Below are 25588 nucleotides of genomic sequence, written 5' to 3'. Positions count from 1 at the left end.
CGATATCCTCAAATAAATAAAGCACTTTCGTTTCAGTATTATACTCAAAAGAATAGCAAACATTCCATTACTGTATAAAGAGGAAATGCAATTTAGCTTTGTATACCAATTATTACCCTAGGAACTACTTTAATGAAAAGGTACACACTAGGACCGAGAAGCCTAGATGTCCCTTCCCCACAGGTACAAATCTTTCAAGTTACAGGTTAAATGCTGTCTTGATAAGCTTTCTTCATCTCTCAAAACAGGAAATTAAAATCTCCATCCTCCCACAATACTGTCACCATACCTTTTTAATTAGCCCTTATCACTTTCTCCCTTGTGCTATAATTATTTATATACATATCTTATCTCCCTCATTAGATTATAAATTCCTTGAGAGCGTCATTCATGTCTGACGCATTTAAACCGTAGCAACTAGTTCATACACTGCACTGCACACAGTAGATTTTCAATAAATCTCTACTAAATGCATCTAAGATCTTGCAAAGTGTTGAAAAGCATCAGCTTCGGACAAACCTGCCTCACGCTACAACCTTGAGCGTGTTACTTCTCGAAAGTGTGGATTCCACATTTGTAAAACTGGACTATTAAAAATTAAATAAGGTAACATGGATAAAGGTCATCATAAGCACGCAAAGTTAAAAATTTCAATATGTAGGCCTTTCTATCCTCGGAAAAAGTCATCTTGGCTACTGAGTTAAAACATTCAGAGATGAAAGGTATTTACTCAGTATTTACAAAGAATTTGGACACACAACTAACTTTCCACACAACACTGGAGGGGAGACTTTTACACTTGAGCCAGCAGCTCAGGAAATTTGGCCCTGATACATACTTAGTAAGTGAGGGAGCCAGAGCATTGTCCTCACTCCACTCAATCATGTGCATCACAAGTGTGAATTTTCTGCCCATCACTGCTTACTCTTAAGGGGGAGAAGTAAAATTCATAATCTAAAGCCATGAATCAAAGTTCAAACATCATATATGTTTCAGATACACAACTAGTTGTGTGAGTGCTGCCTTAACAGCAATTCATGAGACATTCACAGTATGAAGTCCTATTTTTCTACTCAGAACCACAGCAATGTCCCTCAGAGACTAAAGCATTCAAACATGCAAGTACTTTTATAGTCCTGACTAGCTTCAACAAGAGAAGCAAAGAGGTAATATAGTCTGTTTTTATTTCATCCCTTCTGGAAACGCTCACTGAGGAGACTTATTATCCAATTTCCATTGCCACTTAAGAGTTTAATAATAGGGGATTAGATATCAAAGGTTCTTAATATAATGACTTACCACAAATACAACGAATCAAAACAGCAGTAACATTCCACTGAACAATCTTAAAGATGTTTTAGTATAAATATAAATCATGTCATTGTTGGCTTGCAAACCCATTGCAATTTTCTAAACTTCTTTGAGTACCAGAAAACTAAAATATGCTATAACCTAAAAAAATTTTAACTTAGCACATATAGACTATTTTGTCTTCTGCTATTCACACTACAGGCACTTCCAAGCCCAGTTCAAGTACAGGATTATATGTTAGAAAGGACATTTGACACCAACGAATTTAAATTTAGAGGTGTAGAATTTAAGACTATATTAAAATAGGGCTTCTGGTAGATAAATGGCAGATAGATAAATGCAGTATTCACATCTTCCCACAACCACATTAAAATTACAATTACACTACAGAACAACCATCATTCAGAACCACCTGAAATCTAGCTGAACAGAAGTCCTACAACTAAAGATATGAAGAAGAAGCCATGTGGAGACTGGTAGGAGGTTCAAAGACAAGGAACAGGCTGGTCCCACACCCACTGTGGTGGTTAAAAATCAGGAGGGATATCTCAGCTGCAGAGGTCCTGCATGAGGAAGGAGGGTCCCAGCCCCACACCAGGCCCCCTGCCCAAGATTCAAGTACCCAAAAGCCAAGTCCTTATAACTTCTGAAAACCAGCAGCAATTATGACTGAGTGAGGAGGGCTGCTGGAGTCCCAGGTTCTCCTCTCAAGGGGCCCATGCACAAACTTATTCAGATTCTGAGCTCGAGCACTGTGGCAGGGCATACAGGAGGAACTAAATTGTCTGGCATCAGAGCAAGGGTTGAAGGTACAGCTTTCTCCCAGACATAAGTGCTGACAAGGGCTGTTGTTCCTTTGCTGAGCCCTTTTGCCACAGAGTCAGCAGGCAAGTATAATATCTGAGTCTCCATCAACCTGGCTAACATTGTTTGTCCTGCCCTGGTAATTCCTTGAGACCCATCCCACCCAACTTGCAGACCCACGAGTGGCTTTTCCATATGAATTTCCTGTCTTGGCTCATGCTTCAGACTTTCCTAAAATATCTCAAACAAGCAGCATCTGGCCTCAAAATGTCCTGTGCATCTTGCTAAGTGGCCCCAGGCCTGGCACTAGCAGCAACTGATCTTGGTTCACAAGGTGGCCTCTCCCAGGCACTTCCAAGCCCAGTTCAAGTAGCAGCCATTTTCAGATTGCTTTGTAGCTCATGCCAGGTGACCCTGAGCAGGGCACAGGCAGCTGACCTTGGCTTGCACCTCCTGGGAGGCCCAGAGCCAGCACACCTGGTGGACAACTTCAGATCATGCCAAAGCAACAGCCAACTACCACCACAAGTGACACACTCAAGGTGCAAACTCAGCAAGCACCAGAGCCCAGCTGAGGCAAGTCTTGCTCCATGGGATCAGCCACTGCACAGCAGCTTCTCTGCAGCTGTCTTGGCTAGTCCTGGCAGCCAACTGACCTGGGGGTAATTCCCTCCCATTGAGATGCCAATAGGGATCAAGGCTCAAGTACAACAGGAGGGTACACACAGCCACAGGGAGGGCAAACCAAAGTGCCATCCTAGAGTGCCCAACTTTGGTGACTAGGGAGGCTGCACCAATGAACCTTATAGAATACCTACTACATAAGGCCTCTCTACCAAGAAAGGGAGATGTAGCAGCTCTACTCAATACATAGAAACAAACACAAGGAGGCAGCTAAAATGAGGAGACAAATAAACATGCCTCAAATGACAGAATAGAACAAATCTCCAGAGAAAGAGCTAAACAAAATGGAGACATGCAATCTACCAGATGTAGAGTTCAAAACAAATGTCTTAAGGATGCTCAATGAATTTAGCAGAAGAGTAGTGAACTTAGTGAGAGCATTAATAAAGAGATAGGAAACATAAAAATGGAGATGAAAACATAAAAAAGAACCACTCAGAAATGATTAATACAGTAACTGACAGGAAAAATACATTACAAAAAAATCAACAGTTGAATAGATGAAGAGGATCATCAACAATTTGGAAGATAAGAGAACAGAAAACACCCAATCAGAATAGCAAAAAGAATTCAAAAAATGAAGATAGTTTAAGGAGTCTCTGGGACAACTTTAAACACACCAGCATGCACATCATAGGGGTGCTAGAAGGAGAAGAAAGAGAGCAAAAAATGATGGAAAACTTCCCTAACCTGGTGAAGGAAATAGACATACAAGTCCAGGAAACACAGAGGATCCCAAACAAGATGAACTCAAAAAGGCCCACACCAAGACACATCATAATTAAAATGCCAAAGGTTCAAGACAAAGAGAGAATCTTAAAAGTAGCAAGAGAAAAGCAGTTAGTTATCTACAAGGCAGATCCCATAAGACTATCAGCTGATTTCTCAACAGAAACTTTAAAAGTCAGAAGGGATTACCATAAAATATTCAGAGTGATGAAAAGCAAGGACCTACAACTAAGATTACTCCAACCAACAAAGCTATCATTTAGAACCAAACGACAAATGAAGAGCTTCCCAAACAATAAAAAGCTAAAGGATTTCATCACCACCAAACCAGTACTACAAGAAATGTTAAGGGTCTTCTTTTAGAAGAAAGAAAAAAAGATTTTAAAAATATGAATAATAAGAAGGCAATAAATACATACCTATCAACAATTAATTTAAATGCAAATGAACTAAATGCTTCAATCAAAAGACCAGGTGGCTGAATAGATAACAAAGTAAGATTCTTACATATGCTGTCTACAAGAGACTCATTTCAGATGGAAAGACATACACAGACTGAAAGTAAAGGTATGAAAAAAGATACTTCATTAAAAAGGAAACAAAAAAAAAAGTTAGGGCAACAATGCTTATACCAGACAAAATGGACTTTAAAACAAAGGGTATAATAACAGACAAAGAAGGACCCAGTATTTCCACTTCTGGGTATTTCTGAAGAAACCCAGAACACTAAATCAAAAAGACATATACATCCATATATTCATTGTTGGCATTATTTACAATAACCAAGATATGAAAACAACCTACTAGTAAGTGTCCACCAAAAGTAGTGCGTATATACAATGGAATACGACTCGGCCATAAAAAAAGAATGAAATCTTGCCATCTGCAATAACATGATGGACCTAGAGGGTATGGTGCTGAGTGAAATAAGTCAGACAGAGAAAGACAAAGGTCATGTGATTTCACTTATATCTGGAATCTAAAAAACAAAATAAATGAAGCAAGCAGAACAGAAACAGGTTCATACATATAGAGAACAACCTGATAGTTGCCAGATGGGAGAGAGTTGGGGGGAATGGGTGAAAAAGGTGAAGGCATTAATAAAAACAAATTGGTAGTTACAGAATAGCCATGGGGATATAAAGTATAGTATAGGGAACATAGCCAATAATATTATAATAACATGTATGGTGTCAGATGGGTACTCGATTTTACTAGACAATTTCAGTGGACAGTTTCCAGAACACTGGTACCTCCAACTTCAAGCTCCTGCATCTCTCTTCTCTTCATGAGGATGATCCCTGACACCTGGAGAACTTGCCCAGCTGCAAGGAGGAGCAACCCAGAAGTGTGTTGTAAAAAGGGGGTTATAACACCTCCTGGGGAAACCCACAACCCAGAGGAAGGAAGTTAGCCCCAACCTTGCTGTCCCTGGTAGGAGATGCTGTGGAATGTTCCTCATGGTTTCTCAGAGGGCCCCAGCAGGACTGAGTTCCAGTTGCCACAGTGGGGGGCATTCAGGAACACTTTATTGCCTTTCTTTCTTTAGGTTCACTCTTCCCACTTTCTCATCTGTGCTTCCAGGGATCACCTCCCAAACAGGACCTCCATCCAACTCTTCCAGGGCATGATTTGTAGGTACTCCAACTAACACAGTCCTGATCTATTTCTCCTCAGATATATTCAATAACAGTGGAACAACACATGAAATGAATAACACATATACCTTTTATGAACTTAACAAATTTCAAGATGTCATGAGGCTGGGAATTTGAATAAATAATTTGGATGAGAGCTAAGATCAGAGAGAGTTTGATCAGAGAGTTTGATGAGAGCTAAGATCAGAGTTTGGCAGGCTAGAACAATGAGCCAATGCTAACAGTATGAAATGTAACAGATTCTCTACTTCAAGCATGTCAAACTCGCGGCCTGCGGGCCACATGCGGCCCACAATGAATATTTTTGCAACCCAGCCAATATAACAGTATATAAGAAACATTTTAATAAAAATTTTGTAACCTAATTTTTACAATATCCTGTTATACATAATTATTAATAACAAACTACAACATTCACTAATGACTGATAACTATAATCGTGTTGCATTCATTTCCATTACGCACCTTACGCGCAGGTGCACCATTTCTCTCCACTGATACTAGCAGCGAATATTTTAGCAGCCAATTGCCATGTCATTAGTCTTGGACTAACTTGTTTGGTGTGTGCAACAGGAAACATTTTGCTTTCGGAGAACAAGAAAAATAGGTTTATTTGCATTACACTTATTAATTTGTGCAGTTATTCGTTGTCTGGTAAGTTAATGTCCAAGAAAAAATATTAACTTTTATTAAAATGTTCTATTATTTTATGTTAACGATTATTCATTTATTTCAGCTCTTTGTATTCAGTATGTCTATCAAAATAAACCTACGTTTCTATGAAAATTGAAGCTTTTGTTTCTTTGTGGCCCACATAAACTTAAACCTTGATTATTTGGCCCGTGTTAGCCTTTGAGTTTGACATGCTTGCTCTACTTGGTTCCAAAGTACCAATTATGCAATACAGGAGGAAGGACATGAGGATTTTTAGAAGCAAATGAAAGAGCATCAAGAGTTTGGGCTGATTAACAGATGGAGGTAAATTAGGAACTCCTGCCTAGGACTTTAGGGCTGCAAGTATGGCATGAAAAAAGAGGGAGAGTCTCATCAGACTGCACCCCAATGTTCAGTTCTTTCTACGCCAGTAAGAATTACAATGACAAACAGGAGCCTCACCAGAGAACAAACAAGGTAGTAGGATGAAGACCAGAGAAATCACTGAAGAATTTGTAGCTGGCAGCAGGTGAAAGAATTTTTAAAAATTAAAGCTTTACAAGAAAAGATCTGTAGGAATATGATCATTCTAAACAAACATTTAAAGGGTATTGTGTGGGGAAAGGATTAGATTTAGTCTATGTGGCTTTACAGGACCAACGGGTAAAGTTTATAGGAGAGTATAATTCAATAGACAGTATGGTACAGTGGTTAAGAACAAACAGCTCTGGAGTCAAACTTGGTTTGAGTCCCATCTCTATCATTAATAACCTCAATGACCTTAAGATAATTGCGTAACTTCTTTATACCTAACTCTCTCAGCTGCAAAATTGGGATAGCAATACTTTCCACTTTCTAGAAACACTTTATAATAAATCATAGTGCAGCAGGTATTGAATGCTCAATAAATGCTAGTTATTTCAAATCTAAAACAGTTTCAATCTTCATCAAAGAAAATTACACTAACACCAAATCTGAAGGAATTCAATAAAGCAATTGTTAAGGTAATAGAGGAAGTAATTGTAATTGGCTCATACTGGAGATTCACAGTGTTAGACATGATTGACATGTTCAAGTACATAAAAAGTCACAGCCACTACCTCGCAAGATGACTTTTTCACTTATGCATTTGAGTGTGTAACCACCATGAGTAGAAGCAAAATGTGAGAGTCCCAGCCTTTAAAATGACTTCCCTGAATTATCTGAAGAGATGGAGTTGAGTTTAAAAATGATCTTGTCAATCTTCCTCTGAGTCCTCAATTTTCACTATCTGCTTTTGACTGCACAGTAGAGAAATTCTCCACTTTAGTTCCAATTCCTGAAGCATTCTGACTTATTGGTTCAAAATCACCTTGTGCTTGCCAGAAGTGGCCACTTGGTAGGCATGGTGGATTATAAAACAGTCACATGTCAAATGACAACAGAATCTCAGAGTTGGAAATTCCAAAACCAAATGGCCCAACCCCAGGGGAATATCTGATCAACCAAGAGAAGGGCTGTCTTCTCATCCCTCAGCCCTCCGGGAGAGTGGCTCCATAGGTTCTCCACTGTTTCTGTTTCATCGCCCAAAGGGTAATAAAAGGACACACAAAGCTTTTTTCTTTGACTTATATCAGCTTCTCCTTCTAAAAGAAAGACTTGTATCAACAAGCACAGACTTTTGGGGAAAATCCACACCATAGTAGAGTTCTCTAGAGAATAGGGGCGGGGGGGGGGGGGGGGAAGAGTGCATGAAGGAACAAGGAAAGAAAAAAAGAAAAATCAAAAGACTATAAAGTCAACAAAAATAAATGCCATGATGTAATATGAAAGGAGAGGGTTAAACTGTATATCAAGTATGAACAGTGATAAATCATGTTGATATTTTATACCCTGATAGGATGAGAGAAGGACAGTTAACCTCAGCGGTATTCTCAAAACCTTAACCCCAGTCTAATCATGAGAAAACATTAGGCAGACATGACCCGAGACACATTCTACAACATGCCTGGCCAGCACTCCCCAAAGAAACAGGTCGTGAAAAAACAAGGAAGGACCTAAAAAGTGTCACAGAGCAGAGAAGACTAAGAGGCGACGGTGACTAAAGGCCACATGGGATGCAGGATGAGATCAGGAATGAGGAAAGGACATTAGTGGGAAAACTGGTGAAATCCAAAAAGTCTGGAATTCAGTGAACAGCAGTGTACAAATGTAATTTGTACACGGTACCTGTAATTTCTCATGTACTATGATTATGTAAGATGCTAACATTAGGGAAAACTGGGTGAAGGGGCAATCTCTTTAGTACATTCTTAACCATTCCTCTGTACATCTAAATTTATTCCAAAGTTTATCTTTTAAAAATAGAGGATATTTGATCATTGAAAGAATTTCACACTCGCTTGAGAGACAGCCACTGTGCTTCTGTTAACAGTATTCTGATTGTGTGCTTTCTACTAAAAAATAGCTATCTGCCAAGTTTTAAATAACTCTTGGGAAGTTATTTATTTCTTAAAACTTAGTTTCCTCTGTTCATATGTGAGGCAATGTGACACGGTCAAAAGAACATTTCCTTGTATAATTTGCGTATTGAGGAGAATCCTTTGAGGCTTTTTTAAAACTTTAGCTCCTCATTCAAAAAATGGGGGGAGTTACACTCTATTTTTAATCACCTAAAAGCTCTAAATTTTGATTCACTTGAAAAAATCAGTATGAAAAGCAAAAACCTTTTCAAATCAATGTGAGAATACCATGTGTCTGGCTGAGGCCCAAGGAAGTGAGGTGTAGTGGGCTGTTGATACCTATTGTTTCTTTGAGTTTTCTAAAAAGTAACAGTCAGGGAGGGTGCTCTGGAAACTTGGCAGAGGACTGTGGAAACGCAGGGCTGCTGATTCTGGGAGGCAAGTCCATGAAAAAGCAATGGTTTCTAAAGTGAAAGGGAACAGGGGGATACGCCTGGGCAGAGAACAGTGTAATACAAGGGCTGTTAACCAAGTAAAGGGACAAGTCATCTGGGACTACAAGGCCTGCTTGGCTATTGAACAAGGCAAGCCCATCTCCAGATGGCGGCATAGGTAAACACCTAAACTGCTGCCTCGCACAACAATTTCAAAACTACAACTAAAAGACAAAACGGATATCATCCAGAACCACACGAAGGCTGGCTGAGTGGAAATTCTACAACTAGAAGGAAAGAGAAAAACACACTGAGGCTCAGAGGAACTGCAGAAGGCAGAGGTACCGAGGCGTGTGCGCGGAGAGGACTGGCAACTGAGTGCGTGGCTGGCTTTCTCAAGCGAGAGGGAGACAAAAGCTCCTGACTGCGCTGAACTTCAGTTCCAGGCGAGACTCTGGGGACCCAGATTCATTCGGGGAGAAAGTGGACTGTCTGGCAGTGGGCGGAACTCGAGGGCAGCTTTCTCTCAGCGGTGCTTGCAGCGATTACCACGGGACACTGAGACACAGGGGTCTATTAGGGCAGGGCTGACGGGAAACCAATGCTGCCTACTCTGCCCTGAGATTCCGCCCCATTCAAGCTGAGCACAGAGGCTTTTTCAAGTCTTCTCCCATAAGGGTGTCTCCAGCACAGAAGTTCTCCCAGCGTAGACACAGCTGATCCTCACAGCCAATTGGCCTGGAGGTCAAATCCTCCCAGTGATACCAACAACAATCAAGGCTTAACTACAACAAGACTGTGCACACAGCCCACAAAGGGGTGCACCAAGAGTATCCACCTCAGGTTACTGGGGAGGCTGAGCCACTGGGCCCTATAGGACACCTAGCACACAAAGCCACTTATCAACTCAGGGAAGCAGCCAAAATGCAGAGAAAAAGAAACAGGTCACAAATGAAAGAAATGGAGGAAAGCAAATGACTGGATACAGAGTTCAAAACCACGGTTATAAGGTTTTTCAAGAATTTTCTAGAAAAGGCCAATAAATTTAGTGAGACCCTCGAGGATATGAAAAAGGACCAACTAGAAATTAAGCACACATGACTGAAATAAAAAATATTATACAGATATCTAACAGCAAACTAGAGGATCGCAAGAATCAAGTCAAAGATTTGAAATACAAAGAAGCAAAAAACACTCAACCAGAAAAGCAAAAAGAAAAAAGAATCCAAAAATATGAAGATAGTGTAAGTAGCCTCTGGGACAACTTCAAGCGTACCAACATCAGAATTATGGGGGTGCCAGAAGAAGAGAGAGAGAGCAAGATATTGAAAACCTATTTGAAGAAATAATGACAGAAAACTTCCCCTACCTGGTGAAAGAAATAGACTTACAAGTCCAGGAAGTGCAGACAACCCCAAACAAAAGGAATCCAAAGAGGACCACACCAAGACACATCATAATTAAAATGCCAAGAGCAAAAGACAAAGAAAGAATATTAAAAGCAGCAAGAGAAAAACAGTTAGTTACCTACAAGGGAGCACCCATACAACTGTCAGCAGATTTCTCAACAGAAACTATGCAGGCCAGGTGGGAGCGGCAAGAAACATTCAAAGTGATGAACAGCAAGAACCTACAACCAAGATTACTCTACCCAGCAAAGCTATCATTCAGAATTGAGGTGCAGATGAAGAGCTTCAAAGATAAGAAAAAGCTAAAGGAGTTCATCACCACCAATCCAGTATTATATGAAATGCTGAAAGGTATTTAAGAAAAGAAGAAGGAAAAGGTAAAGATAAAAATTATTAACAAATAATTTATCAACAAGTGAATCTGAAAATCAAGTGAATAAAAAAATCTGATGAACAGAATAAACTGATGAATATAATAGAATCAGGGGCATAGAAAGGGAGTGGACTGACAATTCTCAGGGGGAAAGGGGTGTCGGGGGTGCGGGAAGAGACTGGACAAAAATCGTACACCTATGGATGAGGACAGTGGTGAGTGGGGGGGTAAGGGCGGAGGGTGGGGTGGGAACCGGGTAGAGGGGAGATATGGGGGGGGAAGAGGAACAATTGTAATAATCTGAACAATAAAGATTTATTAAATTTAAAAAAAAATACATGATGTAAAAAATAATAATAATCTGGCCACTCAGTGTGTGTGTGTGTGTGTGTGTGTGTATATATATATATATATATATATATATATATATATATATATATATATTAGAGGCCCATTACATGAAGAGATTTGTGCAATAGGCCTTCCTTCCCTTTGCTTCCAGCACTGGTTTTCCTCCGGCACCCAGGACTCAGGCCATCTTCATCTTCGTTGCAGACTCTGGCCAGAGTCTGCCATCTTCGTCTTTGCTGCTTCGCTGCAGACTCCGGTTGGAGTCTGCTGTCTTCGTCTTTGCTGCAGACTCCGGCCAGAGTCTTCCATCTTCGCTGCAGACTGCCGTCTTTGTCTTTGCTGCAGACTCCAGCTGGAGTCTGCCATCTTCGTCTTCGCTGCAGACTCCGGAGTCTGCAGTCTTGTCTTCACTGCAGCACTGCGCTCCTGTAGATCCCTTTGCCCCCCGCCCTCCCTCTCATAGCAGGCGTCCTGCCCCACCTGGCCACTCTGCAACTGGAGCAGCTGGGTGGCTGCCATCTTTGGCCTTCTAATTTGCATACTCATTCTGATTGGCTGTGGGCGTAACGGAGGTACAGTCAATTTACATGTTTGTCTATTATTAGGTAAAATATATATTAGAGGCCCGGTGCATGAATTCGTGCATGGGTGGTGTCCGGCCAGCCTGGCCAGGGGGAGGGGACATGGGCACTTGGCTGGCCTGCCTGCTGGTCAAACTCCTGGTCAAGGGGACAATTTGCATATTAGCCTTTTATTATATAGGATATACACTGAGTGGCCAGATTATTATGCATTCAGAGATCATAATAATCTGGCCACTCAGTGTATATTTAAAAGGAAACCCTGAATCCCCAATCAGAAAAGACCCTCCACCCTTCTCCCATGATGAATGGGAGTGAGAGAAATAGTTTAGTCTTAAGCTAGGAAGAGAAAATGAGAGCCAATGAGCAGGGATGATGTTCAATTACAGGAAAAATCAGCCTTCCAGGGGCAGGACGGAGCACCTTGAGTGATTCCTGCTTTGAACCAGTGCCTGCTGCATAAGGTGACCCCAAGGGTCTGAGTAGCCTAATATATAAAAACCCTGTGTCTGTCACATTCGCAACGACCGGGAGGCTCAACCAGCCAGTAGTAAGTCCTGCAGTCAGAGCTGGGTTGCTGTAGCTGACTGCTACAGCTGCAGGCACAGTGACCCAGCACTGACTGCTGAGGGGGCTGCGAATCAGGCCCAGAGAGAGGCCTGAAGAGTGAAGCAGGGTCTGATCCATAGCCTCTGTGGCAGCTGTTGATCAGCACTTGCCTCTCTCTTTAGCTTCGGACCTGGTCAGCAGCCGTGCCTCCATTTCTCTCCAGGCCTCCACCCAGGCTGCTGATCAGCCCCGCCTTTATGATCAGGCCCCGTTGATAGGCCCAGAGACACTGACTGGCATGGAAACCAACCAATCAGAACCAAATCTGGGTCAACTGTGAGGAGCCAATGGCTGCCTAGGAGGTGGAGCTTTTGACAGTAATTGACATAGAAACTGACCAATCAGAACCAACTTGGCCAGCAGAGGAGGGCAGTTGGGGGTGAGATCAGGCCTGCAGGGGAGGGCCGTTGGGTGTGAGATCAGGCTGGCAGGGGACGTCAGTGGGGGCAACCAGGCTTGCAGGGGAGAGCAGTTGGTAGGGAACCAGGCCTGCAGGGGAGGGCAGCTGGGGGCCATCAGTCTGGCAGGGGAAGGCAGTTGGGAGAAACCAGGCTTGCAGGGGAGGGCAGTTGGTGGCAAGACAGGGCTGGCAGGGGAGGGCAGTTGGGAGCGAGATCAGGCCGGCAGGGGAGGGTAGTTGAGGACGATTGGGCCAGCAGGGGGGCAGTTAGGTGTTAATCAGGCTGGCAGGGGAGTGGTTAGGGGGTGATCAGGCTGGCAGGCAGAAGTGGTTAGGGGCAATCAGGCAGGCAGGCAGGCGAGTGGTTAGGAGCGAGCAGTCCCGGATTGTGAGAGGGATGTCCGACTCCCAATTTAAGCCCAATGCCTGTGGGATTGGGCCTAAACCAGCAATTGGACATCACCCGAGGGTCCCAGATTGGAGAGGGTGCAGGCTAGGCTGAGGGACACCCCCCCCCCGCAGTGCATGAATTTTGTGCACCAGGCCTCTAGTCTGTATATAATTACCTACTGGGTACAAAGCTGTTACCCAAGGGTTGCCTCAGACACACTAAAATATTCTTTGTACTTTAAAACAATTCACTGGAAAAGAGAAAAAGAAAAAAGACAGCCACAAACCCCGAAAGTTTATCTTTGAAAGATTAACCTTGCCTCTAACTAACAAAGAAATAAGGCTACCCACACTTCTGGCAGTGAAGTTGGGGCACCCCTGGGACCCAGGTTTTATCACATGATCCCAGGGCAAAGTTTGGGTCTCTCGTCCAAAATCACCTAATGGCTATTTTTTGGGATGTCTACTATGGGGGAACCTCTATGCATGTAAAACACAAAAAGAGAAAAATAAAATCCTGCCCTTGAAGAAGTTATAAGATAGAGTCAAATATGTTTAAAGGAAATACGTCGTGCTTATCTATTCCAAGTTAACTACCATTTGTATAGTGACTTAAAACACGTCCACGTTTATTCTCTGGAAAGATTTCCAGCCACACAAAGCCTTGTGTGTTTGGCCTTGCTCTTGTTATTACCCACCCCGACTCCCACGGGCCAATGACAGGATGTCCTCTGAGGCTCAAAGCGGTTAGGTTGACCTAGTTACAATGACACAGACGGTGAGCGGTACAGTCAAAACCTGAACCCCATGCTTTTTCCCTTTACAAATGCAGATTTGTTGTCCCAGTTTGCATTCAAGGCTTTTTATCTTTAAGGAGCTACAGTTCACAAGGGAATCTCTGTGGATTCATTTCTGTTTATCATTACCACTCTAAACTCCACGCGCCTCTTCCACCTGAGGCATCATTGTTTTTCTTCAGCTTAGGGAAGTTCTCACCCATATCCCTTGACATACTGCTTCATGCCCATTTGCCTCTCCTTCTAGAACTTGCTTAGAGACTGCCAAATCTTCTCAGTCAGTTCTCCAAGCTCATCCACATTTTCCTTTTTTCTATCTCTCTGTTCTGCATCCTGAGTGAGTTCCTCAGTTCCCTTTGCCAAAGCACTAATTCTCTCCTCATCTTTATATAATGTGCTAGATCGAACTTTTTTTTAATACACGTATATTTTTATTGTTGATAGTGCTACAGATATATCCCATTTTCCCCCTTCATCCCCTTTCTCCCAGCCCCTACCCACACCCCCCAGGTATTCACTACCCTATTGCCCATGTCCATGGGCTATGCATATCTTATCTAATAAAAGAGTGATATGCAAATTAACCATCACTCTGATATACCACAAGCCACGCCCACCAGCCAATCAGGAGCGAGCATGCAAATTAACCCAAACAAGATGGATGTGGCCACGGTGTGACCAGGAGGCTTGGGTATCCCCGGTAATGGAGGAAGCCAAGCTTTCCACACACCCTGTCCGGCCTAGGTCTCTACTCAAGGCTACAAAGTTTCAATTATAAAAGATAAATAAATCCCAACAAAAATGGCGGCAGCCACAAAGCTGGAGAGAGCAGGAGGCTTGAATTGCCCCTGGTGATGGAGGAAGCCAAGCTCCCGCAGCCCTGGCCTGCCTTGGCCTCCGCTACAAAGTTTCAATTATAGAAGATAAATAAATCCCAATAGAAATGGCTGTGGCCACAGAGCAAGCAGGAGGCTTGGCTCTGCTGAAGGCTATAAAGTTTCAACTACAGAAGATAAATAAATCCCAGATACCAGGGCCTTTGCTTGGGTCGCCAGGGGGTGTGGCTGGCATGCAAACCACCACAGGCCCCTTGCCCAGGCTGCCCCATGCCCCAAGGGAACACCCATCCTGATCCGGGACACCCTTCAGAGCAAACCAGCTGGCCCCCACCTGTGCACCAGGCCTCTATACTCCTATCTAATAAAAGAGTAATATGAAGATTGACCATCACTCCAACACACAAGATGGCTGCCCCATGTGGACACAAGATGGCTGCCACAAGATGGCCAGCAGGGGATGGCAGTTGGGAGGGACCAGGCCTGCAAGGAAGGGCAGTTGGGGGCGATCAAGCCTGCAGGGAAGGGCAGTTAGGGGTGACCAGGACGGCAGAGGAGGGAAGTTGGGGGCAACCGGGCCTGCAGGGAAAGGCAGTTGTGGGGAACTCAGGCCTGCAGTGGAGAGCAGTTGGGGGGGACCAGGCCTGCAAGGGAGGGCAGTTAGGGGTGACCAGGCTTGCAGGGGAGGGCAGTTGGGGGGGACCAGGCCTGCAGGGGAGGGCAGTTGGGGGGGACCAGGCCTGCAGGGGAGGGCAGTTAGGGGCAAACAGGCTGGCAGGGGAGTGGTTAGAGGGTGATCAGGCTGGCAGGCAGAAGCAGTTAGGGGCAATCAGGAAGGCAGGCAGGCAAGCAGTTGGGAGCCAGCAGTCCTGGATTGTGAGAGGGATGCCCTACTGCCTGTTTAGGCCCGATCCCGGATTTCGTGCACCAGGCCTCTAGTCTATACTAATAAAAGGGTAATATGCTAATTAGACTGGATAGACCGGACGTCTTCCGGATGTCATTTCAGACATCTTTCCTGACAAAGCTGGGGGCATGGCCAGCCTGAAAACTGCTAACAGCCCATGGCCCCTCGCCTAGGCCAGCCCCACCCTCCAACAGGGATCCCCCACCCCGATCCGGGGCCCCCTTCAGGGCAGGCCAGCTGGCCCCCACCCATGCACCAGGCCTCTATCCTATTCTATATAATAATCCTATATAATAAAAGGGTAATATGCAAATTGACCCTAACAGCAGAATGACCAGAATGACCGCTGGACCAGTCACTATGAGGTGCACTGACCACCTCTTGGTCCCTTTCCCCAGCCGGCAGGCCCCAATTGCCTGATGGCCACCCATGGTGGGGACAGGGATGGCAAGCAGGTGGGAACAGCCAACCCCTTGGTTCCTTCCTCTGGCTGGCAGGCTCCAATCACCCGAGGGGTGGGTGGCGGTGGGGGGTGGGGCTGACTGCAGGCAGCTGGGGAAGATGGTCCTGATCGCAGGCCAGGCCTAGGGACCATACCCTCACATGAATTTTGTGCACCGGGCCTCTAGTAAGTATATAAGTTCTTTGGTTTATCTCTTCCCACCCCCTAACCACGTATTGAGGTATGTTGGTCTGTTCCATGCCTCCAGGCTTCACGTCTTACTTTATTGATCAATTCATTTTGTTCATTAGGTTCCACAAATAAGTGAGATCCTATGATATTTGTCTTTCTCAGTTTGGCTTATTTCACTTAGCATAATAAAGATCAAACTTTTTAGAACCTGTCTGTTCTTCCATTGGGGCTTCTCTACCCTCTCCTGTCTTAGAAATCATTTCCACGCACTTGCTGCACAATCTCTGGCAGGTTGACCTGATTGACCTGATTTTTGTCACACTGCTGACTCTCCTTCACAGTAGTTCTATTGCGAGTCCTTCCTTGAAATGCAGAACCAGCACTAAATGGTCCTGTCCTGATTAATGAGGCACTAAGTTGTCTTTCAGAGACAACAGACCAACACCACATGTCATGCAGCCGAAGCATGTGCAGAGGAGAGAGCTGTGACCTCCAGCTGCAGCGGGAACCAAAGTCTCACCACCACCACCACCACCACCACCACCACCACCACCACTGAACCAAAAGGCAGCACAGAACCAGAACGTGACACCAGGACCCTTTCAGAAGCCAAGGGTCCACTGTCCAGGAAGATCTGGTGTTGGCGCCCCTTTACCATAAATGGTCAAGTTCCAACATCCGCCAGCTAAAACTTGCCTGCCAGCACTTCGCATACCTGCTCCCGTCACCCTAAAAACCCGTTAGCCCAGTCCAGTGAGCAAGATGGATTTGAGGCACCCTTAGGTCTCCCATCTTCTCAGTGAGTGCCTTCTTGATCAATAACCTTTGTCTTACTCCAAATTCAGACATTTTGAGTGTTGGCCTTTTGAAGTGTCAGACACACACACACTTGGGTTTTGGTAACATCCCCATTGGGGAGTGTCCCTATTGCACGGTTTTATGGGTGCTTCTCATGGGCAGTGTATTTCCCACAGCCTGCTTTATGTTAACTTTTCCACCTGGGGAGAAATGTGGATCTCTTATTCAAAGTGACCGATTTAACTCAAAGGACACGTATTGTGCTTGTCACTTTCTCCACCAGGTTCTGCGTTTAGGCAGAATGAAACATATTTTTATAATGAGAATTGTGTGGAAAGTGCCTGTCACAGAGAGTGAAACGTGGGAAATATTTTCCAGATGTTAACATCTCCCTTCCCCAGGGCAGTAAGTAGCACGTCCTGACTCGGCTGTGGGCTCTGGGGACTCCTTCCATTCTCTCTCCACATTTTTATCCCTTATTACAGCTGCTTTTCACCATGTGAGAAGGATGCTGGCAGTATGTTCAAAATGAACATCGTTTTAAAATTATTTTTATTGTTATAAGTACACACAAACTATGAAATTTATTTGAGCAAGCTTTTAATTACTGGTTTTAGTTGCATATGATTCTTTGCAGGTTCTATTAATCTTTCTTTCATAACAGTCAAATAATAATCTCCTACTATGACTAATTTCTTAGTTGAGAGTATCAAGCTATTTCTAAAATTATACATAGAAAAGAGTTCTAAGACAATTGTTAGTTATTACATACCATCCAAAGTGACATTTGAAAAGCTGAGCTAACACATCACAGTCACCCTCCTGGAGATTTTACAAAGATAAACTAAAGAGCTGCTAATGAAACACTAACATTTATAGTGTAACTGTCACAGAAACATATATACATTCAGCTAGATGTACTGGTTTGAAAAGTGGCCTCTCACAGTTTATTTCCAAGATTTCCTTTCAATGGATAGACTACTGTCTAAAAAAACCTCACAAAACTATTCTTTCATAAAAGATGAAAAACAATGAATTTTCAAATATTTATATTTGAAAGCTTCACACTGAATAAATTACTTATTTTAAGATTAAAAATAACCCCTGCTCCCTGAGGTCACATAATAAAAATATGTATTTGTTTCTTACCTCTGAACTTCTTGGGAGGGTTGGCAAGGTCCCCCGCCTCCGGGTGCACCACACACCTGTCATCCACTAACCTAGAAGGAAAAGCATGGTTATGTTGTGAACATTGTCACATTCAAAGAGCACAGACAGCACATGGATCCTGTATAAACATACACAAAGAGTTTTAATACTTTTCTTCATTAAAAAGCTTTTCAGTGATCATGGATTTATAAAACGATGTGATTATAAAGGGGTTAATTAAAGCAGGATTTATGAAATTCAAAATTAAGTAACATTGGTAAGTGGTAGGACACTGGTTAGATAAACCATAACATAGACACACCATGGAACATTGTAGAACTATGTAAAATTCTATTTAGAAAATGTATTAGCCTACAAAACATTTATAATATGTTGTGAAAATAGGTGGTAATCCTGTATAATAAAAGCCCAGCGACCAAAACGCAGAACGACCAGAACACTGCGGCCCCTTGCTCAGGCCAGTCCCACCCCCGAGAGGGGACCCCCCCGAACCCGATTGGGAGTGTGGCCAGCCTGCAAACCCCCGGCGGCCCCTCACCCTGGCCGGCCCTGCCCCCCTGCGGGGACCCCCACCCCATTCGGGAGCATGACCAGCCTACAAACTGCCCGTGGCCCCTCTCCCAGGCTGGCCCTACCCCCCAGTGGGAAATCCCACCCCGATCGAGGGCAGGGCCAGCCTGCAAACCACCCATGGCCCCTCACCCTGGCCGGCCCTGCCCCCCAGCAGGGACCCCCATCCTGATCCAGTGCCCCCATCAGAGCAGGCCAGCCAGCCCCCACCCATGCACCAGGACTCTATCCTATATAATAAAAGGGTAATATGCAAATTAACCCTAAGAGTGGAATGACCAGAACAACCGCTGGACCAGTTACTATGAGGCGCACTGACCACCTCTTGGTCCCTTTCCCTGGCCGGCAGACTCCGATCACCTGATGGTGAACGGGGAACCGGGGATGGGTGGCAGGGGATGCGGGCAGTGCCAGGCCAAGGCTCCCGCCCTGCCAGTTGCCCCACACACAGAGGGCGAACCATGGTGGGGGTGGCGCTGATGAGCAGGCAGGAACATTCAGCCGATCACCCGATGGCAAATGGGGAGCCAGGGGTGGGTGACAGCGGGGGGTGGGGCCGGCTGCAGGCAGCCGGAGAAGATGGCCTTGATCACAGACCAGGCCTAGGGACTGTACCCGTGCATGAATTTCATGCACCAGACCTCTAGTAAGTCAATGAAACATAAGATGTCCTATATTATAAAGAGGTGATATGCAAATTGACCATCACACCATCACCAGCTAGTGGTGCCCACAGTGGGGGCGGGGCCGACTGCTCTGCGTGCCTGCAGCCAGAATCCCTTCAGGCCCGCTGGGGGCCTCAGGTCCTCCTGCACCCCTCACTGACTGAGGCTCAGGCAAGCAGGGCCGGCTGAGGTTCAGACAAGCCTCGGATGGCGGCTACCCAGCTGCCCAGGGCCACCTGAGGCTCAGGTAACCAGGACCAGCCAAGGCTTGCACTGCTGGCAGTGGCGGCAGCAGAGGTGTGATGGGGCATCGCCTTCCCCTGATTGCCAGGTTGCCTCCCGCCCCTGAGGGCTCCTGGACTGTGAGAGGGGGCAGGCCGAGCTGAGGGACCCTCCCTCCAGTGCACGAATTTACATGCACCAGGCCTCTAGTATGTTTATATACACACATGGAACACAGACACCAATACATTAACTTTGGTCAGATTACCTGCAGTTTTTATTTTCCTTTTTTTTCCTGTGTGTTTTTTTCTCATTGGGAATGTGTAAAATGATGAAGTCAGGCTTACAGAGTGACCACCGAGTGGGTGGTTATGAGCACACATCCTGCATTCAATCCTGGCTCAGCCCTCTCCTAGCCAGGTTACTGGACCTCCTTCTGGACCTCACAGCATTGTTAGGAGGATTAAATGACTTCCGATGCTAAGTTTACAGTCATGACTTAATACCCACAAAGTGCCAAGTACAGTTTCTGGCATGTAGGAAGCCCTTAAATAAGTGTTTAATAGATCAATAAAATCAAAGATCTTGACTGCCTTATTCCTCACCATCCTGTCTGCTTCTAGAAGAGTGCCTGATACATAGTAGGTACTCAATAAATATGAATCCAATTAATAAACTCTCTTTGTAGTTACAAACACATGTTTCATCCCTACTAAAAGAGTGACAAGAAGCCAATTTCTCAGACAATTCCAAGAGAAAGAAGCTGAATCCCTGCCCTGAGAGCCAATCACACCCATGTTCAAAGGGGAACATTTAACCGCTGAAGACTGACTATCGTTCATTTCTCCACATTTTCTCCAGTGGTGGGAATAACTGGGTCTTTCCCAGAATATTGTAAAAATGCAAGTGAATTAGTTCCAAGTGTGTGAATTCATTTGAAGGAAGACGCCCAAGTTGCAATTTTCTATTTTATATAAAACACACACACACACACACACACACACACACACACACACACACACACACACATATTAACCAGCCTCCCTAGTATGCATCAACTCCAACATAGAGAAAAACCCAATTTGTGATCAAATGTCACCTTAGCTAGGATGATTAACCACATCGAAACTTTGGTTCCTGGTTTATCCAGTTACCAGAAGCAGATACTTCCTAAATCACCAGATTTGCCTACGGGATCCAATTTCCATAAAACAAAATGCTAATTTGGTCAAGCAATATGGTTATTTCTTTGATTTTTTTTTTACATGCTTCATTCATACTGGTTTTCTAAAGTGTGGTTTTACAAGAGCTGCCAAGCATGCAAAAAATTCCTTTTAAGAGTCTTTAAAACTGTTTTCTTAGAAACAGGAAGTCACACTGGGTCAAGAGAAAGCAACCCAAGCCTCTCCAATATCCAACTTCTGTCTGTAACACTGAATGCAAAAGGCTCAAAGAGTCCTGAGACTATCAAATGTAATATTTAATTTTTTTTAAAAATGCTGTGAGGGAAAGGTCAGCTTTTCTAATTAGTTGAGACATGTTAAGAATCCAAAACATAATAATAATAAAAAAACATAGTCTTATTTAGAGCACGTTAAAATTATATGAAAAGTAGCAGACATTCTGCTCATTCTTTGTGCCTATCCATTCCCACAGAACTACAGGCTCCCACTAGAAGGCCCCCTGAGGCCCCCACCTGCATGGACTAGCCATCAAGAGGAGTGGGGAAAACTAAAGGTAAAAAATCAGATCACAGTGCATTTATGTAAATACTTATGCCTTTCCTCAATGACCCCGTAAACCCGATAAAAACTTAATCATTAAGAATTACTTCAGTTCTAAGAATTTGTCCTATTCTTTATACCCAAATGTCTGTAAAACTCACAAAAACAATCATTTCATCTCAGGACTGCAACTGAGAATAGAAGGGTAGAAAAAAAGCAAAGATTGTAAATCTGTTATAAACACATATATGATCATTGAAGTTAAATGTTAAACAGGATTTTAATGGTGATCACTGGCACAACTTCTACAATATCCCCAACACCTCTTCTTGAACACCTCATTTGTCATCTTTCTAACAGTACTGCTATTAGAAATGTGTTTTATATTGAAGTGAAATAGCACCCTGTGCTTCCCATCACAGTACTTAACACATTTTTTTATAAATACAGATATATACATATATATATAAACTTCATATATATATATATATATATATATATATATATATATATATATATATATATATTCATATACCCAAGTGTCAATATCCTCTTTAAATGTGATCCTAGAAACTATCCACTGGAATACAGATGTACCCCCAAGCAAGTGGGACAGGGGACTCTTCCCTCCTCCTTTCCGATACTAAGTTTACAGTCATGCATCCTAAAATTCATAGTAGCTCCTGTAGCAGTCAAGCCCACCTCTGCTGTTCACTGGGTTTTTATAGTTAAACCATGATTCCAGGATCTTTCATGTGTCCTATTGATAAGGCAGGCTCTCACATCCACCATCAGGACAGTTATTTTCTATAATCTAAGGACAAGAATTCAATAGGGATAAATATAAAGATCAACCTTTAGCCTCTGAGTAGAAATCATTGGAAATCATCTATTGCATCTCTAGATAATTCATTTAAACACCCTGTCATGATTACTGCCCATTTTAATTACTCATAAATAATGCTTCCCCAATCTGGCTAATTGGCTGAATCCTATGGGGAGTTAAAATAATAATCATCATAATAAGAGTAACAACAACAAAACACTTCTTTGGTATAGATCTACAAAATCAAAATTTCTAGGGATCAAGAATAAGACTGTATTTCTGTGACAGTTCCCTAACCTTCTTTAAATAGATCAGATATACCTGTCTTGCACTCCCATGGTACCCTAGGTACCTCTATCAATAGAACTTACCACACTCCATCCTAGTTTCTCATTTATGCCTCTCTCTAACACTATAAATTATTAAGTTCCAAGAGAGTCAGGCCATTTGTGTTTTGCTCACCATAATATTCCCAACTTTAAATATTAGGTCTCAAACACTTGTAGTGCTAAATAATTTTAATTAAATGAATGATGATTGTTTGAATCACTGAACAAATTAATAATGTCACTTTTGGTAGATCATACCTAGCCAAAGAAATACCTAGAACCAATAAACAGCTGCCTAATAGTAGATGGAAGAAAGGGTCAGAAATATTCCCCATCCAGACATGTCTCAGAAATTTATCACAAGTGTCAAATCCTGAAAAGGGCCAAGACAGCCTGATCTAAATAACAATTTCTCATGTAGTACCTTCCAACCCAGTACATTAGCACCCTTTATAATGGGCTGCATTTATTGCTTCCATGTGCACATCAGCCAGTAAGCCAACAGGCACCTGCCTAAAATTCTCAATCTGTCACTGACACTCAACTATCATAAAACCTGTAATCTTTTATATATATACTAGAGGCCCGGTGCACGAAATTTGTGCATGGGGAGGGGGGTATCCCTCAGCCCAGCCTGCACCCTCTCCAATCTGGGATCCCTCGAGGAATGTCCGACTGCCCGTTGTGAGAGGGATGTCCGAATGGGCAGAAAGACATCCCTCTCACAATCCAGGACTACTGGCTCCCAACTGCTCACCTGCCTGCCTTCCTGATTGCCCCTAACCACTTCTGCCTGCCAGCCTGATCACCCCCTAACCACTCCCCTGAGAGCCTGTTGGATGCCTAACTGCTCCCCTGACAGCCTGTTTGCCCCTAACTGCCCTCCCCTGCAGGCCTGGTCACCCCTAACTGCCCTTCCCTGCAGGCCTGGTCACCCCTAACTGCCCTCCCCTGCAGGCCTGGTCTCCCCCAACTGCTCTCCCCTGCAGGCCTGGGTCCCCCCCAACTGCCCTCCCCTGTAGGCCTGGTCACCCCTAACTTCCTCCCCTGCAGGCCTGGTCCCCCCCCAACTGCTCTCCCCTGCAGGCCTGGGTCCCTCTCAACTGCCTTTCCATGCAGGCCTGGTCGCCCCCAACTTCCCTCCTCTGCCGGCTTGGTCACCCCTAACTGCCCTCCCTTGCAGGCCTGGTCCCTCCCAACTGCCCTCCCCTGCTGGCCTAATCGCCCACAACTGCCCTCCCTTGCAGGCCTGGTCCCTCCCAACTGCCTTCCCCTGCTGGCCTAATCGCCCACAACTGCCCTCCCTTGCAGGCCTGGTCCCTCCCAACTGCCCTCCCCTGCTGGCCATCTTGTCGTGGCCATCTTGTGTCCACATGGGGGCAGGATCTTTGACCACATGGGGGCAGCCATCTTGTGTGTTGGAGTGATGGTCAATCTGCATATTACTCTTTTATTAGATAGGATAGAGGCCTGGTGCACGGGTGGGGGCCAGCCGGTTTGCCCTGAAGGGTGTCCCGGATCAGGGTGGGGGTTCCCTTGGGGCGTGGGGTGGCCTGGGAGAGGGGCCTGTGGTGGTTTTCAGGCTGGCCATGCACCCTGGCGACCAAAGCGGAGGTCCTGGTATCTGGGGTTTATTTATCTTCTACAACTGAAACTTTGTAGCCTTGAGCGGAGCCAAGCCTTCTGCTTGCTCCATGGCGGCAGCCATTTTGTTGGGATTTATTTATCTTCTATAATTGAAACTTTGTAGCCTTAAGCGGAGGCCTGGGCCGGCCAGGGTGTGCAAAAAGCTTGGCTTCCTCCATCACCAGGGGCAACCCTAGCCTCCTGCTCTTTCCACCTCCGTGGCTGCCACCATTTCTCTTTGGATTTATGTATCTTTTATCATTGAAACTTTGTAGCCTTGAGTGGAGGCCTAGGCTGGCAAGGGCAGGCAGAAAGCTTGGCTTCCTCCATTGCCGGGGAAACCCAAGCCTCCCTCCTGCTCTCTGTGGTGGTAGCCATCTTTGTTGGGTTAATTTGCATACTCACTCCTGATTGGCTGGTGGGCGTTGGGAAAGTACGGTCAATTTGCATCTTACTCTTTTATTAGTGTAGATATGAATCAAAAAAATATACCTTTTACTACTCCCTCAGCCCTCTACACCTCTCATGACCACCACACTACACTGTTGCCTGTCACTATGAGTTTTTGATGGTTTGTAAATGTCTAAGTTAACAAAGTACCATTGGTTTTTAAAAAATATATATATATGAGTCAAATTTTACTGGGAATATAGATATACCCCCTTAAGAAATCTTGCAAACATGAATCTAGAAACATGTACAAGAGTGTTCGAGGCAACACTGTTCAAGGTGGCAAAAATGGAAACACACAACTGTCCATCAGTAGTAACATAAATAAACTGCAACTAAATGAAAATTTCACACAATGTATAACTATTTTGAAAGTGAAGAAACCTGGCTTCTTACCTAAACTGTTCCTCCTCCCCACAAATTCCCACCACCCTGAAACATCATTCAACTCCTTCCTGTACCTTCATTTAAAAGTAGTAGGGGGTGGGGGGTAGGTGAAGGTGGGCAAAAGGGGTGTGAGAATAGGGATGGAAAGAGACTTTGCTTAGAGCGATGGGCACACGATACAGTGTGCAGATCATGGTTTACGGAGTTGCACACTTGAAGCCTGCATGGTTTTGCAAACCAATGTCATTCCAATAAATTCAATTTTTAAAAAATGAAAGATCGAAAAACAAAAGTAGTACTAACATAGAAGACAAAAAACGTGGGTTCTAACCCTTGGTCTGCCACTCTATAACCAGCTGTGTTTATGCTGTCAAACTCTCCTAGCCTCATTTTTTTAAATGGGTCAGTTGTGATCTCCCAGTTCCTTCTATTTCTGTGGTTACTCATTTTTCTGATCCTGTTTTGTAATTAGAGTTGCCTGTAGTATCATCCTTCAATAGCAGATTCTGACATTTATAATATTTTATGAACTTGAAGTTATAAAATTTAATAGTTTAGTATTGATTTCTTAAGTGTATGCATTATTTCAGCATTCCAAGCAAAGTACTAATATCATAGGTGAGTTTGTTCCATTCTTTCACCATTGTCTTAGAACACAGTATTTTAAAATCTTAAGATCTTGCTATTTAGTCATATGGACATCTTTTTTTTTTTTTACCCACCAATACTCACATTGCTCAAATAAGGAACCAACCTCAAGGCCTGCAGATTCTTGTTTGTATGTAAATTAATATATCTTATAATTCAGAGTAACTTAAC

At 44.0% G+C, this 25588-nt stretch overlaps 1 protein-coding gene across 2 annotated transcripts in view; it reads right to left on the bottom strand.

Moving 5' to 3' along the window:
• ITPR2 (inositol 1,4,5-trisphosphate receptor type 2) overlaps window positions 1-25588 on the bottom strand; it is a 456678-nt gene that overhangs the window by 394710 nt on the left and 36380 nt on the right. For both annotated transcript variants that reach the window (XM_080660463.1, XM_080660464.1), the window contains exon 2: window positions 17950-18020. In XM_080660463.1, coding sequence (XP_080516589.1) covers window positions 17950-18020 — 71 coding nt within the window. The remainder of the gene's footprint in view (window positions 1-17949; window positions 18021-25588) is intronic.

This window comes from Plecotus auritus (genome assembly GCF_963455305.1).
Source record: "Plecotus auritus genome assembly, chromosome: 3".
Taxonomy (NCBI): domain Eukaryota; kingdom Metazoa; phylum Chordata; class Mammalia; order Chiroptera; family Vespertilionidae; genus Plecotus; species Plecotus auritus.
The sequence above is the reverse complement of the archived record's forward strand: the minus strand, read 5'-3'. Positions and strand labels throughout refer to the sequence as shown.